This window comes from Melozone crissalis, unplaced genomic scaffold (assembly GCF_028551555.1).
Source record: "Melozone crissalis strain CALT ecotype California unplaced genomic scaffold, PUWL_Pcris_2 ptg000060l_1, whole genome shotgun sequence".
NCBI lineage: Eukaryota > Metazoa > Chordata > Aves > Passeriformes > Passerellidae > Melozone > Melozone crissalis.
In genome coordinates, this window is record NW_026535838.1 from 415,154 (window position 1) to 435,000 (window position 19,847).

Below are 19,847 nucleotides of genomic sequence, written 5' to 3' on the forward strand. Positions count from 1 at the left end.
ACTGTCAGCGTTTTCATGGAGAATGGTTCAAAGAGCACAAACCAAAGCCTTGTCAACACCTGGTCTTTAGTTTGGTTCAGTTCAGCAGCGGTGGACACAAAGGTCCTTTTTCCTGGCAAAGGAAAGGGGTAGGGAGGTTGAAATCAGGAGACGCAGTGCTGCAAGCATACCGGGAAGGAGTAAAGAGTAACTCTGATGCCTCAGGATGCACCAGATCTGTGGTTCTTTCACTGTGATCAGATATTAATCAGTGAAAATACTATTAGAGAGATGTAGTTTGAAGGCTTTGGGTTTGACAAGATCTACTCAAATAAGACATAGAAGAAAATGAAAGGGAGAAAACATAGTTGTCTCTGTCTTTCATCTTGTATTACATTATTATGGTCTTACATATCCCCAAAATTCAGTCCTATATGTAGCAGTCAAGCTTTCATGATATTTTTTTCTCTTATCTGAATTAAACAGAAATAAGAATTAAAGGCAAATTGTGAAAATTTTGGCATACATTCACACTTCAGTTTCTAACTATAGATATGGCCTATATGTTTGGTTTTCAAATACACCTGTGAGATTCCATAAACACTGGATTTTTTTGAAACTCAGAAATATTTGAATCTCTTTCTAAATGTCTCCTTCCTGGCTTTATTTTTTCTGTTTGGTCAAAGAGCATGTCACAGTGGTACATGAGATGTGCAAAGGTCAGTCAGTGTACTTGGGAGTTGCTATTTCTTATGATATTTGAATGTGTGCCAGATGTAATTTTGCTTATAGCTAATGTGCCCGCAATACTTTTAAAGAATATGAATTGTACATTTCTGCACCGACATTCTGATAGGCAGTGAGACAAAATTGCAAACTGTAATGAGGCATCTTTGCCATCTTTTCTCTTTTCCACATTTTATGACACCAGTTTCATAAACTGGTGTCCTTTTCTTTAAAGAGCCATGAGGGCTGTATCATACAAGCATTGAAATCCTACCTGAGCCGTGCAGGTTATCAGCAACCTCACAGCATGTATTTTTTCTGCTCATTTGGGTCCACCTTTAATCAGAAAAGTTGTTCTTTAAAACTTCAGGCAGTTCTTGTGTGGTGCATGGGAGGTGTGAAGCTGCCTGTGTCATTCACCTGGGTGAATTCTGGGGCATCAGAGCAGGAGCTCACCTGCCCAGTCCTCAGAGAGAGAGATGGCATGGCAGAGCAGAGGCAGAGCAATCAAAGCCAACAGTAAATCCTTCCTGAGACCAGAGCAGAAAGCCTGTGAAACCAACAGGTGGTCGAGACATAAAAGGCACACTTGGACAGGACAAGGTTGCTGCTCATGGCCTCAAGGTGTTTTTTGCATCTGGGATGTTCATAGTGAAGAAAACCAGGGGTGTTCCCATACTGAAACCTTATTTAGTGGAGGGGAGCACCGGAGAGGCTGTCAAATGGAAGAGAATGTGAGTGTTCCTACGAATCTGTGAGCGCTAGGCTGTTACCAAAACTGGGTAACAGCCAGTGTCTGGGTACGTGCCCAAAAGCTGCAGGGGAGCACGAGGGTGAAACGGCCCAGCCACGGCAGCAGGCACCTTGTGCTTGGTGCATGACTGTAACTGAGTTTTTAATGCAACAACAGCGGGTAGGGATGTCCCAGGGAGAGCTAGAGGTCCCAGACTGCCAGCTGCACATGTGTACCAAGCCAGGGGCAAGAACCGTGGTGGTGGCATGTTGGCATGGGTGCATAAACATCATATACGTGGGGTGATTCAAGGCTGTTTTGTAAAAACGAAATCCCACTTCTCGTGGATCTCTGGAGTTCTTCAAAGGCGCAGGTTGACAAGCATGTGTGTAAACATGATCCAGGTGACATAGTCTGCAAATTCCAAAAGGCGTTTTACAAAGTTCCTGACCAAAAGCTTTCAAGCAAACTAAACGGGCATGGAGTAAGAGGATAAAGATGGGATATGCTAGTGTGACATGGAAAAGGATCAACAATGGGGCAACAAGAGTGGCTGAGAAGACCGAATTACTTACAGAGTCAGTGGTGTGAGCCAGCTGTGCAGAGCTGCCCGAGAACTGTAAGAGTCAGAGGGAGAACACAATAAAATGGCAATTGACATTGAGTGGCAATAAATGTGAAGTAAAACAATCCCATCTTGGCATATGGAATAACAGGTTCTGCATCTTACTGTTCAGCACTCCAATCCTAGTTATGAGATATGATTCTACAAAAAATCAGTTTAGTCTTCACAAGCTGTAAAAAAGAAAACCAAACTGCTGAAACATTAGGAATCATCAGGAAAGCAGGAGCACCTGGGCAAAGCTTTGGTCCCTGCCTTCTGTATCCCTCAGCATGGCCACAGCTCCTCAGCCTGCAAGGGAGGTGACAGAGGGAATGGTCTGTAGAGAGCTTCAGAATCATCTCTCATGGGAGACAGTGGTCAGGGGTCATAATTTCTTCCAGTACACCTGGCAATAGAAGCCAGGTTGAGAAGAGACGGTCCAGGGTGACTCTGTGTGGTCAGCAGCAGACCTGGAGCCTCCTTTCTGAGGGATGCAGCTCTGCCCTGCCTCCAGAGGAAATAGGAGCAGTTCTTGGAAGAGAAATCACAGAATTCTACAACACCAGGTTGAAAGGGACTTCATGGATCATCTGATCATCACTGCCAACATTTCTGGGCAAAAGCATGGTCTACACAAGACAGCCCAGCCAAATCCTAAGTGTCCAGTTTTGTGGAATCCATCACTTCCCTCAAGAGACGATTGTTGTGATTGTGAAAATTTTCTCCTGTGTCCACCTGAAATCTCCCCAGGAGTAACTTGGAGCTATTGCCCCTTGTCTTTCCCATGTGACTCCTTGTAAAAAAGGAAAATCTCCTTGTTATCAAACATGTTATGAATGCTTTGAATGCTCAAAGGAAATTGTAATTTGTCCTTCTCAGCAAGTTTACTCCCCTTTGCTATAACACAGAGGGTGCAGAACAGGCTTTTGTGCACAGTCTGTCAAACTGACTTTCCACTTTGGTCCAGAAGTGAATGTGAGGCAGCTCAAGGTGCTTCACCTTGTTTGCTTAGGAAACATTCACAGTTACTTAAACCATTTTAAGGTCACACATTTATGACCTGCTAGATCAGTCTCTGCTCCTGAAACGGTGCTGAGAGCATGCAGAGTCCTCTTAGCTGGAGGTGTTCTGGAAGCAGCCCGGCCTTGCGTGGTTTCCTTGGGAGGGTCATAGAGGAGCTGCTTTTGACTGATTCGGTGGCAGTTCAGTGGATGTCATGGGCCTTGTGGTTGGTTTGCAGCCTCACCTGCCAGCAGCAGGGCTGGGAGACGGGCTCCATGAATCTGCAGGAAGCAGGCAGAGGGGCAATGTCTCCTTGTATACCCGGGAAACCAGCATGCAGGTGCTTGGTGAGCTGGATGGCTGTCCAGGAGCGGGCAGACAGCAGTGCCCAGGTGCTTGGTGCCCTGTAGCCACGCTGTGTCTGATGGCCCCATCCAAATGCCCAAATACCACTGTTGTCAGCACTCCTTCCCATGAACCAGCTGGTTGCTTCGACTGGCATCTTCTTGGCATATTCTGAGAACGTTCTGATTGTGCAAGCCGCCACTGGCCTCTTCTCTGCGGGCAGGTTCCTTCAGCCTTTGTTGTTTGTGGCACACTGCGCTGGGCTGGGCTGGAGCTGGAGGTGCTGGGCTCATTGCGCAGGGGCAGCTGGCATCCATGGGCCCGTTTTCCCTGGGCAGAGGGCACCATGTTTGCTGTGTCTCCTGAGTTGCCCAGTGTCCTGCCCACGCACCCGAGGGTGGGCACACGGCCGTGCCACCAAAGGCACGGCGACACCGCGGCCCCCCAGCCCTGCCCGCCCGGCACCGGCGGCTGTCTGCGCTGCCAGCGTGGGGAGAGGTCTCGACATCTGCTTGCGCAGGAGCGCCTTTGAAGGGAAGCATTGTGTGTTTTCCGCGGCAGTTCCCATGCGGAGGTGATGAAAAGTGTGTGTTTTGGCAAATCTTTTGTTTTATTGTGGTGGCTTGCGGCGGGGCAGCTCCAAGCAGCCGCTGCCTCTTTGACAAAGCACCAGAGGATTCTGTTAAAAAGTTGTGTTTAGTAATTGTAGTCGTCGTGTCAGACCATAACTGACTCGGAGCTGAAGGATTTTTGCGAGATGAGTAGCTATGCCAGCAGGGACCCAAGTCTCCTGGGCCAGCCGCGCTCTCATTAAGATTTGCCGCTAGCCGTGGCGGTGTTCGGCAAGTATGTGACGTGCATGCTGTTATTGTATGCTTGGCTTGTCAGCCTGCAGCTTTCTGACACTCACTTATGTCACTCTTTATTCAGAGACGAAGAAGCTTTTGATAATTTGACAAGACAAGCTCTTAAACGATCTAGGTCATGGCCTTCACTGTCTGTGATTGTGAACATATTTCCTGAAAGCCCTGTCACTCATCACAGCTACATTTTCTCCCGGGGAGCCGCGGGCCCGTCCCGGTCTCCTGTCAGCGCGTGCATTTTGGTTATTCATACGCCAAATACAGTAGCGGGCTCGGCTCGCCTTTGGCCGGCGCTCGCATGTTAGCGGGGCTAATCCTTGGCCCGCGCCCGCGCCCCGCCGCGCCGCCGTCGAGGGCCCTCGGCGCGAGGCAGACGCCCGGCCGAGGGGAGCGGAAAGCAGCAAAGGCCGCTTAGTGCCGGTTTTGTGTTTGCTCATTGTTGTGGAAATATGAGAACTGGTGGCAAGGGCCTCGTCTATTGAGCTCTCGAGTCCCGGTCTGCTGTCAGGGGCTGTTTGAGATTGAGTGTTTTATTTTCTTTGATGTTCACATTGGAGAATAGGGAAGTGGGAATTAAACAACAGATGCATTAAGCCGTTGTTCTGGTAAAACAATAATTAGCACCTGATAAAATTCAATATGGGTCAAAACGTGCAGCACCCAGTCTCGATTCTCCCATTATGGCGCCGTGCAGAGGGTCAGCCTCAGGCACGAGTGGCCGCCCTTGCACAGGGCCGTGGCAGCGGTGGCACGGCTCTGGGGACAGCTGGCTTTTGGAGCAGCAGAGGCGTGGCTCTAGGGCCAGCAGTGGGTCTGGGGACATCGGTGGCTTTGGGGACAGATGTGGCACAGCTCTGGAGACAGCGCTGGCTTAAGGGACAGCAGTGGCCCGAGGTGGTGGCATGTGCGGGCCCGCTGCCCTCGCCGCACGCCGTGGCAGTGGCTCTGCCCTCTGGAGTGGGCACCTTTTGTGCTGGTACATCTAAATGCGAGTACGGTCAGACCACTGGGGCAGGAAATAAATGCAATTTTATTTTAATGTAGTTCATCACGCTGCCATCGTAGCTGGGTACCACAGGGGCTTTTCTCTAAAGGAGGGCCATTCATGGTTAAGTTATTTTAAATAAATAAGGAAAATGGTGGGTTTGGCAGCAGTTCTGCCTGGCTACGCTGTCTACCGTAGCAAACCTCCCTGCCTCATTTGAGGAGCCAGTATTTAGTAGTAATTGTTAATCATACTATTTGTCATTCCATGGTATAAGATGCAGACAACAGCCCTGAGCTGATGCAAAGTAACGAGGTTCCTGGTCAAAAGCATCATCTCCAAAGAGCTGTTGTTTAACAGTGACCCCTCCTCAGCTGTTGTACCCCGCTTGAGCAGTATTTCCCCCAGCCACCACCTGAATGAAGGAATATGCTTAGCCTTCCCTCACCAGCTTCATCCTCTCCTTCTGCTGGTTTTCCCTCAGCCTTAGAAGGTCCCTGAGGATAAAACCACCTCTGGACAGCACCACGCAGGGCTGGGGCTGTGCCTCTCCCAGGGTTTTGACAAGAGCTCTGCCAGCTGTGGTTCTCACTCTCAGCTACAGATTTTTGCTCAAAGTGACGTCTTTGTGTCCAGAGCAGAAGAAATGCCCAACCAAACAATTATTCAAAAATAAGTAATTTTGATGATGATGAGGATGATGATTATTAAATAGCAGTCGTGTGAGTAAAGGTCATAGCACACAGTGGCATTTTGCCAGGATAGCACAACTCACTGATTGCAATTGTTCAACCATATTAGCCTGGGCACACTGTGGTAATCGAAAAGTATCCAGAACTAATGTATAAATAACTGCCTGCTACCCCTGAGCTGGACCAGCACAGCTGTCCTGCACAGCTGAAACCTCCTCAGCTCTCAGGGACACCCTAAGAGCTCTGGTACAATATTTCTACAGGCTACAGGGTGTTTATATGTTGCTCTCTGAACCCTGGCTAAGTTAGGGAAGGAGGAAAATCCTTTTGTTTGTGCTCAAAGACAGCTTGAGTGTGTTCAAACTGTCAGATCCTCAGTGAGGAATGTGGTGTCCTTCACACATTTCCTTTATAGAAATATTAATATAAAACTCAAATATTTACACACAGCATTTGAGTAAGAGGAGAAATGTTGAACCATTACACAGAACAGATTGTAGATTTTTCTGCAGACAATTATGTTACTGGTGGAATGAATAATAAATTATATCATTTCCATCACATCTGGGAAAAACACACTGTATGTGCCACAGGGTGACTGGCAAAAACTTGGATTTTATTTTGAGAGATACTGGTTGTGGTGTGTTTTTTTTTTTAATTAGCACGCTCCATCAAAATAAAAGAAGGCAAGAATTTGGGCACAAGTGAAAAATTTATTCAAAATCTAAAGAAGTGTTAATAGTACTCATTTGCAAGTAGTCATGAGGCTTCAGTGTTCGAAATTGCAGCTGCAGCATATTATGGAGAAGCCGTGGAATACTAAATTTCTTTTTCTTTTCTTAAAATGAAGGTTCGCAAACCAAGTTGCTAATTGTTCAAATGAGTACAGTGCTGTTCTTATAAGAAGGTAAATTTCTAAAGAGAAGTGAAAGCCCTCCGCTGCAGTAGCTGTGTACCAAAATGACAAAAAGTGACACAATTTCTGTATCTGTCTTTGCCTCAGGGGCCATGAGAAGTATCGTACATTTTGTAAAAGCATTAAGAACCTCTGAGAAAGTGATCTGAGCTTTAGTGACCACCAGCATGTTCTGATTTTGTTTTAAAGATCCACGTTTTCCTCTTTACCATCTATCATGTGTCCCTCAGGTCAATTGTGTCACTTCTGTGACTCAAAAACCTCCTTGAATTTTTTTTTTTCCAAGGGCTGCACTTAGGACTTTTATGAAAGTCTGGCGATTTAAAAAAAATTAAAAGTGAAAAAAAAAAAGCTAACAAGTCATGTAAAAATAGCAACATTAAAGCAATCTGTTATGGTTCTTGTTTACAACTCATCTGACATGAGGCTGCTGAGGATTATTACATGTAACAATTATATTTTGATTAGGAAAGAGAAACGTACAAAAAAGATAAAATATTTCTGTTCGTACATGAAAGGAAGGCACCTTGTGCTTTAATTTCTAGAGCGTTATGTAAATTTAAAATGTCAGAAAATGTAGAATTTAAATCGTCCCCTGTTTGTTTTGCAGCGTTAATGCTTCCTACAGTCACGAACACACTGCTCTCCCAAACTTCTGCCCCTCAGAGAAAAAGGGCAGAGAGAAAACTGTTACTGGCTTTCTGACAATGGCAGGGAGTGTGTTAAACCAGTGTAAAATTCAATTAAACTGTCTAGCCGGGTTTTTGAAGCTGAAATGCAGACCCTTTCAGTTAAGCTTCTTATTTTCCTGTGACCGACACCAGTGGATACTGTGTTATGCCAAAACCAACAGGCTGTAAAGCACCTTGTTTCATGCTCCTAGCTGATCAATATTTTTATTTTCCAGGCTTGCCCAGAAATATGGAGGCAGTATCACCTAACAGTAAGTAGAAACACCTTTTTTATTTTCTTCTACACCCAACCTATTTACTCCTCTGTTAACTGCTGACCATAAAATATAGATAAGCATCTTCTCTGAGAAGATAATAAACATCTCAAGAGTTTTTGAACTGAAGAAGGCGATGAAACACTGTCACTATTTTTTAAGCATCTTTAAAACTTCTGTTTTCATTTTAATACTGTAATAATTAAATTAGTGCTTTGCCTCTCTTCTCTCAGTGACCACATTTACACATGGAAAGAGCGTTAAATTTTAAGTTGGGGTGCACAGCAGAAGCTGTAATCCCATCTCAAATATCCCAGATGCTGGTAATTTGTCACTCTGTGTGACAAAGCTTTCTTCTTAGATGAGTGAAATAAATCTCAGTTAGAGTGGAGATGTGAATTCAAGGAAAAACACCTCTTGAACTTTTCCAGATAATTTATAATTAGTCAGGATTTAGCTGTGACTGCTTGTTTGGCCTGCCTTAGTTGATCGTTAATCCCTGAAACAAGAAAATAAAACTTTGTGAAACTGTACCAGTTTATTACTTAGGATTTTTCCTCATATGTAAAATAGATATAAAAATACAACAAAATGCATACAAATTTGGTTAATATTGAAACCTCTGACAGTATTTAACCAGTAAAAACAAATTCTTGCATTGGTGTCACAGTTCTTAAATATATTAATTTCTAAAATTGACAGACAAAAAACACCTTTAAAAAATCAGGGGTTTGTTGTCCTCTGAACTTTTCATTGCTCCCCAGATCGGCCTCACACGAATTTCACTGTTACAGATAATTAACCCCTGTTCTCTGCTCTCAACAAAGTAGAAAAGTTTCTCCACTACTTTTCTTTTTGGATCTTTGTTTTTTTTCTCTGAAACAGTAGATGGGATGTGCTTTATAATTTGTGCCTCCACCTCTTCATGGCAGTGGAATGCTCTTTTTTCTGGTTTTTTCTTCAAAATTCAATGAATAGAAGAAATCTGCACTTTAAACCTCTCATTTGTGTTTTGTGCATAATGATTCTAACACAAAGATCTGCCCTGGAAATCCTCCACCCTTCCTGAGAATTTACTTTTAAACATATTTGGTAAAGACTTTTTGTTGGTTTGGTTGGTTTGGTTTTGTTTTGTTTTGTTTTTTTCAAACATTGTAAGCCAAAAAAAGGTGCATTCACTGAGTATTTTTGTTTGTCTTGGTTTGGTTTGGTTTTAAAATGGATGAAGGAAAAAGGTAAATGCTGTCTTTCATTATAATCCCTAAGGGTGCATGTAAAAACAATTTCTGAAATGTTTATAACACTTGGAACTTAATAATCAAATAGAAATATTTGGTGCAGTAACATCCTGGGTTCTGGTTTTTACTGAGATAAAAGATGTAATTTAATTTTAATCCTACCTGCCTGAATTGAAAATTCCTCAAAAAGCGCATTGCCATCAACACTTATAAAATATTTTTGTCTGTAAAAGAAAAGCAGGGTGCAGCTTAAACTTGACCAAGCGCCGTGTCAGGACAAAATCTGAGGTATCTTGAGATAGGAAATTATTTCTGTGGATTTTTTAGAAAGCATTCAGGGTTTACAGTTAATGTAAAGCAAAACTAAGAGAAGGTGTCAAAACAAGTTCTTGTTAGAAAATGTAGTGGTTACAAATATGGGCATATTATTAAAAATACCCCTTTGGAAATTTATGGTGCATTTTAGGGACATTTTGAAATGTGGTCAAATAGGCACACTCACAGATTAATTGGTATTGCATCAGGCCCTACCTTCCAATAAATTTTTACTTCCAATAAGATTTTTACTTTGCAGTGAATTGCAGTTTATCTGCAAATAATACACATTTCTGGCATGTGGGAAATGCTTTGCACTCCTTCATTTCTTGCATGGGAAGAGTACCTTTGGCTCAAAGTTACATTGGCAGTTGGATAAGCCTGGAATTAAAAAATTTGTATGGTAAAAAACGTGGCTGATATTTGCAATTAGTAAATGAAAAAAATCTGCATTATCTGAATTATTTACAATTTATGTTTTATTATTCCCTTTAAATTTTCTCTTTTGCGCCTGAAGCAGAGCAGAAGTAAATAATGTTCAGGCAAGAAACAAAACTTCTAAATTAGAATTAGAATTATATATTATGTTTAAATATATTATATATATAGCTGTAGGATTGTAACAAAAAACCAAGTTTTTTTACTCTCATATCAGCACTGTAGTATTTCACCATAGAAATTATCATACAATTTTCCTGTTGTAGGAAAATTACATAATTTAGTACAAAGAGGGGAGCAGCATTAGGAAAAATACCACAGGTTTAACAGAAAAGTGGGGTTGATGCTGTCATGGCCCACAGAGGCTGCCCAGCAGTTGGGGGCCACAGGAGAGCTTTTCCTGCCCTTCAGCCAGGGGCACATGCAGTGGAGTTAAACTGGTTTTGGTAACTTGATGGCGAGCATCCCACATGTGCAAGTCCACCTACGTGCAGAGGAGCTGGGGCGTTCAGTTTGGTGATAATACACCACATTTTGGCACCGTTCGCAGAGGGCTGTCACGGAGTTTGTCTGAGTGTTTTGCCTCCTGTAAAGTATTCTTGGTTAATTTCTGGTGGGGAACCACCCGGCCTTCCCCGTCAGTCCTTCATGAGGCTGTTGGTTATTTCATTCATTTTGGGTCACTTTCCTAGGAGATGGACTGCCATCTATTGACTCCTCGGAGCCCCTGCATGGCGTGCGGGGCCGCTCAAACAATGACTCAATAACAAACCCTCTCTGCTCTTGGGCATGGTGCTGGGGTTTGTTGACGTTGGCCATGGTGACAAATTTGAGCACATTGCAAATAATTTGTTGTATGGGCAGAAACATCTTATTCCAGCCAAAAAAGACTGCCAGCGCAAGGAATCTTGTGAAGAACTGGCAAAAAGGATTGTAAATTGAATATTTTAATTTGCCTTTTGATGGAAAAAAAGATTATCATAAGGCATGCAGTGAAGCTTAAATCTAAGGGCTGTGTGATAATCAGAGCTTTATAAGTGGCTGAAAGTACTTTCTTTGAACTTACTCTTTCAACTCTTTTAGCTGAAATTAGTCTGAAAAAAAAAGCCAATCAAAGTCAGCAGAAAAATCCAAGTCCCACTGCGGTTTAAAATACTATTTAATAATCACTTTAAGATGGTGATTTAAAACTTTTACAGATCATTTTCATCACAACTACACTCCGTATTTCTCCTGTATCAGAGAAGGGCAATTATATTTGTCAAAATACATTTCAAGTTTTATTCGTGTGTTTTGTGAATTGGTTCATACCCACTAAGGCTTATCAAAGGGGTTATTGTCAATCAAATAACAGGACAAAGACTTCTTTGACAGAGTCAGGAAAAACAGTTTTGACCATAGCTTGCTGGAGTGTCAGTGATGATACATGTGATTTTTTTTGGGCACAAGGCATTTGGAGGCCTTATTGAGCTCTTTGTTCTGGGTTTTGAGGAAGCTTTGCTTACAACTGTGACTTCCTAAATGCCAGGTGCTCCACAAATCCCGAGAAGCACGGCCCATGTTCCTCAAGACATGCTGTCACATTGTCCCCTCTGCACCCTATGGGTACAGGGGTGCACACTGCAGTGTTATTTCACCCTCAGAGCACTGGCCTCTTTCTCATTCCCTTTCTCCTGTCACTTCAGATTTGAGCTATAAATGTAGTGATATTTATTATGCATTTTAAGTGGAGGCCAGGTTATAGCCCTCTAAAAAACAAAAAAAACAAACCCTAAATCACACTAAAATATCGATGGAAAAACTTGTGAGAGGGCGCCCAATGATTGTCTTTTGTTTGTTTCAGTTTTGCAGTGTATTCTTTAAAAAATACAGTATTTCCCCTCAAGTTTGACCTGCTGCCCGTGCACCTTGCGGTGGTGCGGCCTATGGCTGCTGCTGTCCTCAGTGGGCCCAGGCTGCAGAGGGGCAGCGCTGGGGCTCACATTCTGCATGGCCAGCCCTTGTCCCCTCTGCTGCTGCTGCTGCTGCTGCTGTGGGCAGCCTGGGGCTCTGTGCTGGCCATCCGGGGGGCACCGAGGGCCGGGCTGCCCACGCTGACCAGTGGCTGTGGCCTGGGCTGACCAGCGGCCTGGGCTGACCAGCAGTTGCGGCCTCAGCCCCATCCCACGGCCTGCGTGGCCTCTGTGGCCTGAGCGGCCTGCTGAAGCTGCTGCTAGTGGTAGCCCCCATCCAGCAGATGACACCACTGGAGAAAAAGAGGAAATTTATTTCTCTTCAGTGCCCAGAGACCGTGTTTTGCCCTGGGTGTGAGGTGCACTTGTGCCGTGAAGGCCCAGAGTGTGGATGGCAGCGCCAGTGGGGCAGCCAGCCATGGGCACGGTGCTCAGCGTGTTTCGTGTTTTGTCAGATGGAAACGGGCCGGCTCCAATCTCACCACATCTTACTGTCAGAGTGGTTTGTACCATGCAGGAGGGGATGTGGCCAGTTCGGCCCAGCACCAGGATGAGGACACCACAGTCAAACAGGAGTGAACTGTGCAAGTGTTAGAGTCTTCTTCAGTAAATAACAACTGAGCAAAGAAATTCTGTCCCTAAAATGAGCAGAGCGAGTTTTTTATTTTCCTGAGGTGTTTCTCGCCGTTGATATGTGTGTTAAAACATAAATCTCACTGGGACGGAGTGTTTTCTTTCTGGAAGGATGTCTCATTTTTAAAAGTCCCTTCGTGCCCTGGTGCCGCTCCAGCTAGCCACGCTGGCTCCGTCCCCTGTGCCCTGCCTTCACCAGCCTCTTCTTTTTGAAATCTCACTGAGCAAGATGGCCACCAACAGAGCTTTAGAACCATCAGAATTTTTAATTAGCAGAAGCTACCATTTAACACACTTTTTGTCAGTTTGTTAATCTTACTTTTAATCCGCTTACATAAAGGAAGGTGAACCAGGAACTGGCTGATTTGGCCCCGTGTATGAAGGACACGAAGGGACATTCGTCTTTTGTGTTTAAATGTTGCGCTCAGGTTTCTTTGTGTGCATGATTAAAATTCCTCGTGGCCTGCTACTTTTTTTCTGAAGTGAAAATGTAAGCCATGTCCCTGGAAGTCAATTTCTCTGTAATGCTGTGACTTCCAGAAAGGAAAAATAAAAAATAACACAACCCTGGCAAAAAATATTTAGGCGAGAGAGAGAGAGAGAGAGAGGACATTTGGTTTCCAGAGATTTTTTTTAGTTGTTGAACAGTGAGGGAAGGGATGGCTTTAGAAGCATTTTGGGGAGGAGGTTAATGCCTGTTTTCCATGCAGCTGTGGCTGTGACATGGCCGCAGGGCTGGCTCCACTGGCCATGACACAAAGCTACAGGCCATGGGGTCAGCGCTTCTCTGGAATGCTTCAGCATCTGGCCAGTTTCTCTCCAGGTGTGTCATGGCTATTTCTAGCAACTCTAGGGGGAAAAAAAAAAGGTCTGTTTGTGAAATAGGCAATATATTTTTCATATTTTGGAATCTCGGAGTGGGCCCTCGTGCCATTGCTTCAGTATCCGTTCAGCAGGTTATTTTACAGGGAAGGCAGCTCAAAATTCCTGGCGTTGTGGATTTAGGGTAAAAATGACTCTGACTCTTGAGGGTTTCAGGGCACAGGAGCACCTGGAGCATGACGGTGTCCACATACCTGCTTGGGAGGTGCTTGGGTTCGTGAAGGTTTCCTGCCCTTTGAGAGGCTGCTTGCCCTGATAGCCGGAGGAGGAGCTGGGGCAGACCTTGGCCAGCAACAGGCAGATATTTTGGTTTTAAACTCTCTGTGTTTTAAAGTCTCCCTTGTCCACACCTGACCCATCTTGCAAGAGGTTTTGAGTGTCTGGGGTGCTGCTGACATGCTGCCAGCCCTGCACAGCTCTCCTGGAGAGAGCCAGCAGGTCAGAGGAGCTTGGTGTGTGGGCAAACCAATTTTACAGCTTATTTTCTCCTGCTAATTGTAATTTGCTGTGTTCCCACTCTCTTTCAAGTTTCAGATTTTTTTGAGGCTATCAGAAACCTAATCCCCAAATATATTGCAGAGCAATCATATTTCACAAAAGATATTCTGTCTCATAGCTTTTTTTTTTTTTCCCAGAAAACAAAGACAGTTTCAAGTCCTGAAATAACTATTAGGTTTATGAATTCAAAGCATATGCTATAGCTTTTCAGTACAAATGCTAGCTAAAAGTTCTTTCCCAATTTTTATTTGAAAGGTGTATTTAGATTATGATGGGGAAAAGTAGCTTTAGTAACCTTGTATAAATTTTCTGCAAGGACATTTTGGGTGGGATGCAGAACCTTCCAGCAGCACGGGTACCACCTGCCACTCACCTTCATCATGTAGTAACCATGGTAGGAAGTGTCCTGCTTCTCTGACTTTTATCTGTCTCCTGCTCTTCTGCACCTGCTCCCCAGAAAACAAAATAAAAGGTGCTTTAAAATTGAGGGTTAAAGAGAGATTGCATTTTGACCAAAAATTGTATTTCTGTATATTTCTGGAAGCAGTGTGGAAATGGGAAGAGAGTGGAATGAGAGCTGGGCTGGCTGACCATTTCTGTGATTTTGGGGTTCCAGAATTGGCATTGTTGTGGTGCTTGCCTTGGAGAGCGGCACCGCTCAGAGAGCCCCGGCTCCACCTCAGTGTTGGGGTGGTGTCAAGGGCCCTGTTTGCTGCAAAAGCAGCCAATTTCACTGTGAAAGGGAAGTGGAGGAGAGCAGAGGATGGAAATTAATGTATTTTGCTATTTCAAATCTCTGGTTAGCTCACTCCCGTGTGCCTCGGACGTTCTTTGTGCAGTCCACGACATTTGGTGGCATGTGTCCCTCCAGCCCTGCACACCCAAAACCAGAGAGGTTTGGGTTATTTTTGTGATGCACCAAAGCTGTTGGGTGAGTGGGTAATTAATCAAAGAGAATAATCAGGGAAGGTTTGCTGCTGAAATATTTCCCCTTCATATGCTCAACTGCAGTTCTCTTAAGGGAAAGGATTAAGGTTATTTTTTTCTTAAATGCTTACAAATTCAGTTTAAAAATTTCACCTCTCTTCTTTCATTTGAAAAGGTGAACTTATGCAAGCATTTACAATATTATCATGACTTCAAAGCATTAACCATCTAAATAATAGAATTTTCAAGCTAAAATGAGGTTTCCAATGCGTTTTAAAAATATTTGAGAAAAAAAATTCTATGCCTTCTTTCTGCTGTCAATGCTATCATGAATGTTCATATTAAAGCTCCTACATCCTGAAAATTTCTCCAAACTTGATAATAAGGTGTCTTTTTTAAGTTTTGTTAGATCTTTGAAACAGTGTCAAAATTCTGTAGGAAGCCAAAAATCTCGTCTGCAAATTTAACAGACATTTTAATATGTGAAAAAATCCACAGTTGTACATAATACGCATAAATGCCATAAAATGGATTATTGTGCGTTTTTGTATTGCAAAGTGGAAAAAGTATAAAAAGTCAGTAAATCTGCTTGCACTGCGTGGTTCATCTTGCTGGTGATTCGTGTGTCGCAGCAGCCCGGAGCTCTTGCTGGTAAGACAGTAACTTCCTCAAGTTATGCTCGATCATGTTAATAATCTACGGATTAGGGTTCCCTAAAAATATTCACTGATTTAATTCCAAGAGGGTCTATCATGTCAATGATATTAATACATCTTGTTAGGTCCTGTCATGTGTATAGAAAAGTTTCTATCCCCGTGACAGAATTATCCTGATTTTGATTTCAAGTCTTGAAGAACCCAGTATAAAGGGAATTAAAGGAGGCAGGGCCCGCACAGAGCGGTGAGGAGCACGGAGCCACGAGCAGGTGCTGGCAGAGCAGCCTCACAAGTGTGTGTGAGCTCGCTGTGTGTGCACACACGCCGTGCCACCCACCCAGGGCCACAGAGGGAGGCATCCACAGAATTTTGGGCTGCAGGGGAGTGAAGCCGGGCCCTTGGTGTCGACTCATTTTATAATGCTGAATTTGGATTACGTTCCCGTTCGATAAACATACCCCAAGAGCCGTGCGAGCGGCTCTGCAATGGGCTACAGCCCCCGTGGAGCAATGGGCACTCGAGTGTGTGTCCGGCTGACAGGGCCCCTTTCCCTGCTCCTTGCTGTCTGCACAGTGCAGCGGTGGCAATGCTGCCCGCTGTGGGCTGGGCGGCTGGTGAGGGAGAGCCTTGTTTTTGCACCAGAGCAGCTGAGTGATTCACAAGGGAAGGACCCTCACTGCCACGTTCAGTTCTTCTAACACCTGGGTCCAAAAGTGGCTTGTCTTTTTCTTTTCCTTTTTTTCTTTTTGCTCCCCTCAAACTTGCAGGTTTTCCACCTGTAGTCTCTGCTCACCTTGTAGCCAATAGAAATTATTTTTGTGTTGTTTCTTGACTATGCTGTTAGTTCTGTTTCTAATGAATTTTTATAACTTCTTCTGGCACTTGAAAAATGGAGTGATGAGCACCTGTGCGGGAGTACAGACACTGGAGGGTTTCCGTGGCCTGTGCAATAACCCTGAAAAATCTCTTCCTTTAAAATTACTTGAATGAGATACCCAGTTTCTGTCTGTTTGGATGCCAGATGAGAGCTGGTTAAATTCATTCTGATTTCTTGATGGTAGCCTCAGGAAGGAAGGAAGGAGAGGAAAAATAATAGCACTGAGATACTCAAAAGTTGGTCTGGAGGAAACTGTTTGGGTCAACAGCATATTTACATGGTGTGAGAGTGCAGAAATCTGATATGCTCTGATCCATTTTTAGAAGTTGTATACTATTCAGGAAGTCCCAAGTCACATTAAAGTAAAAACTGCATGGAATTGAAAACAATTTTTAAAAAATGGGTGTGCAAAAAGGAGATGGAGAAGCTTTTGTTTGTCAGTGGTTGTATACAATCTGTCACACATTTCCACAAGGGCATATTTGGGATGAATGTCACTCGTCATGAATCTAAGTGCAAATAACTGCTATTCCTGAATAAATATGATGCTCTTTAATGGAGAGCACATGAAAAAATTATGAGAAAATGGATGAACATTACCACAGTGCAGTTGGCATGTTCGTAATGTAAGGAAAGCGCTTCTGTGAAATTGTCGTTAGTGAAGGATGCTGCATGCTGAAGTCCAGCTGCTGGGGAGTTTAAAGGGAAAAGGTTCAATTATTATCTATTTAAAACATACCCCAAAACTTACTTCTAGTAAACTGATGACTGCTCACTTGGCATCTCATATTCCTCAGCAGAACTGAAAGTTTTTCCCATGTTTACTTTCATTTTAGCTGTGATTAGAAGCCACTTCCAAAAAAAAAAAAAAATAAAATTAAGAGACTATTTATCAAGGAATACCTATTAGGAGTGCTCCGCCAAGAAACTTATTCAGACATGGTACTTCATCCTTTTGGGTGCAGTGGTGAGAGACCATCAGTAGATGACATAAAGATTAAAGGGAGAGAAAGGAAGCTGTAACTCATCCAGAATGACAGTAAAAATTAAAACCTTCAGGTTTGTCAGGCTCCCCCGTGTATTAGCTAATAAATATAACTGTGCTTCAGTTCTGTTCATCTTCTGATTTTACAGGCTTTGCAAATGTTTGTTTTTAGATTAATGTATAAATGTATGTGTAACTATGCATATGCTTAGCGTGGGGGCAGCCGGTGCCGTGCCCCGGCAGATATATGGATATATAGCGATGTACATAAACATTTGGGCAATCCCCTAACAAACCCTCAAATAAAATATACATGTCCCAGTGCATGAGTCTCCTCCTCCTCCTTCTCCTCCTCTTCCTCCCGCACCTCCTTTTCCTCCTCCTCCTCCTCCTCCTCCCTCTCCGCACTGGCTCTCCCCACCTCCCCCACCCCACTTCAAAGCTTGTGGTCCTTTCTCCATCCGTGTACTAAAAGGTTTCTTTGTGAGCCAGGCCATTTGTCCGTCATTGTTTGGGGCCCAAACGGTGGTAAAATACCCTGTCACCGATCTGGAGCACGGTGAATGGCAGCTTCTCTCCGGACAATTGGCGGCGGTGCCGAGAAATATTCCTGAGAGGATTATTTAACCTTTCAATTTAGGGGGCACAAAGCCCGGCTGATTAATGAACTTTCTGATGGGCGCCGATAAGCGGATCTATTTCTTTATTTCCTCCAAAAGTGATTCCTTCTCCTGTCCCATATTACTATAATCTTAAACATAAAATGTGGCAAATAGATTAAAAAACAGCACTAAAGAGTTTATCTGGCTAGCAAACTGAAGGAGCTAAATTAAAATTGGTAATGAAAGCAGTGGCTGAGCCCTGTATATGGTTTTTAAATGCGCTGTGTATTTTGAAGAGACTTATTCTCCAGCCTGCCTGGTAATGACTGCTTTGGGTGCGCGGTTCGGGTCCAGCTTCTGTTATCCCCCCAAAAAAATGAGTTGTGTTATCTGGATGACTGCAGACACATATGCATCCCCCTTTCTCACTGCATGGGCAGACAAGGTCGATAGCATTACAAGGTATTTGTGGCAGTGCTTGTTTCAGTTTTCAGAGCTGCCAGTTTTCAGCCAGATTTGAATTACAAAAGAAGAAGCTGGCATGAAAATTGAAAGGGTTTATCGGCTAGTCTGAAGCCTCATAGCACATTGCTTATTTATGCAGTCCATTTGCACCAGGAAATGTAAAAAGGAAATACATTTTAAAAATAAGGTCATAAAGACCCAGATATGTTTAAGATGGCAAATAAAATATAGATACCTATAATATCTTTCCAGGAAACGATTTCACTTAATGTTGCACATTACTTCGGAGGAGCATTTATGTTACTGTCATAAATTTGTGCGTTTGTGTCACCATACAGATAGTCCCCAGGGATTAGGAACGAAGTGTTTGCTAACTTACTTTAAAATTAAAATGGAAGGGGAGATAGGTTTGTAGTTTGAGAGCCACATCAGGAACAGTTAGAGTTTAATGCGCTATCGTTTTTAAATAACATTTTGCTTTCCCTGCAAAATTAGCCATGGACGGCTAGAGAGATGCCACCACCTTTGGAGAAAATTGGGATGCCTTTTAAACCATGAAGATTTTGAGGCATTCAGGGATTGTATTGTTGTTATCCTCACTATCTTGCATGCATTCATTTTCTCTGTGAACTTGAGGGGTTTTTGTCCGTTTCTTAGAGAAGACTTTTTGAATTAATATTTTAGGGTTTTCTCTTCTGCTTGTGAGAGTATTAAAAGATTGCATTCATTTATTTTAAATGCATAATACTGTACGTTTTGTCTCTTCCTTTAGCGTTTTCACACAGTCAATTGTAGATGCTATTTGCATGTCTTTAAAATGCATTGTAGAAATGTCTTATTTCTGTAGAAAGAGATCACTTCACAGTGCTCGTACTGTGGACCGGGCAAGCTAAATTTCTTCCTCTGGGAAAGGTTTTGGTTTCCCAGAGATTTGTACAATCAAAAATTAAAATTTGATTAATTAACTGGTAATTTAATGTGTATCATGGCTTAAAAAAAAAAAAAAAAAAGTAAGAAAAGAAAAAAAGCCCTAAAAGATAAGTGAGATCACTTTTTTTCTTGGTTATTTCACTGTGTTTTGGTGATGTCCAAATGTCTTGAGCACATTTAGTAAAGCATAATTTGTGGGAAGATGCTCAGGTTGGACCTCCACAACTCCTGTGGGAAGAGAAAGGTTTTATTAGATAGCTGAAAAAAAGAAATAAAATTCAGTGAAGAAATTATTTCATTTGTAATTGTTTGGAGTTTAGGAGGATTAAAAGTTAAAATACTAAATTTGTATGTTTCTTGTTTATTAGCATGCACCAAGCTCAGTGTGTTTCTTTCATGAATTTTCATAAGGATTTTTACTACGTAGCATGTGTGGCTTAATGATGCAATCACCTGATAGACTGGGAAGACTCCAAAGGAGACGTTCCGGTCTGTTGTGTACATAATACTTGTTTCAAAAATCTGCCTAATTAAGGAATTACCCAATGGAATGCAAGTCTACTGGGTGCATGACACGGTTAAAGAAAATAACAACAACAAAAACCCTGGGTATAATTACAATATTACATGATACCTTATATTGGCAATTTGGAATATA

General features: G+C 43.1%; 2 protein-coding genes across 3 annotated transcripts in view; both read left to right on the plus strand.

Moving 5' to 3' along the window:
* The window catches only part of ZCCHC7 (zinc finger CCHC-type containing 7), a 98,233-nt gene that overhangs the window by 68,587 nt on the left and 9,799 nt on the right, over window positions 1-19,847 (plus strand). For both annotated transcript variants that reach the window (XM_054287607.1, XM_054287606.1), the window contains exon 8: window positions 7,753-7,788. In XM_054287607.1, the coding sequence (XP_054143582.1) occupies window positions 7,753-7,788 (36 nt within the window). The remainder of the gene's footprint in view (window positions 1-7,752; window positions 7,789-19,847) is intronic.
* Window positions 1-19,847, plus strand: part of TOMM5 (translocase of outer mitochondrial membrane 5) — a 184,756-nt gene that overhangs the window by 24,223 nt on the left and 140,686 nt on the right. The gene's annotated exons all lie outside the window — the stretch shown is intronic.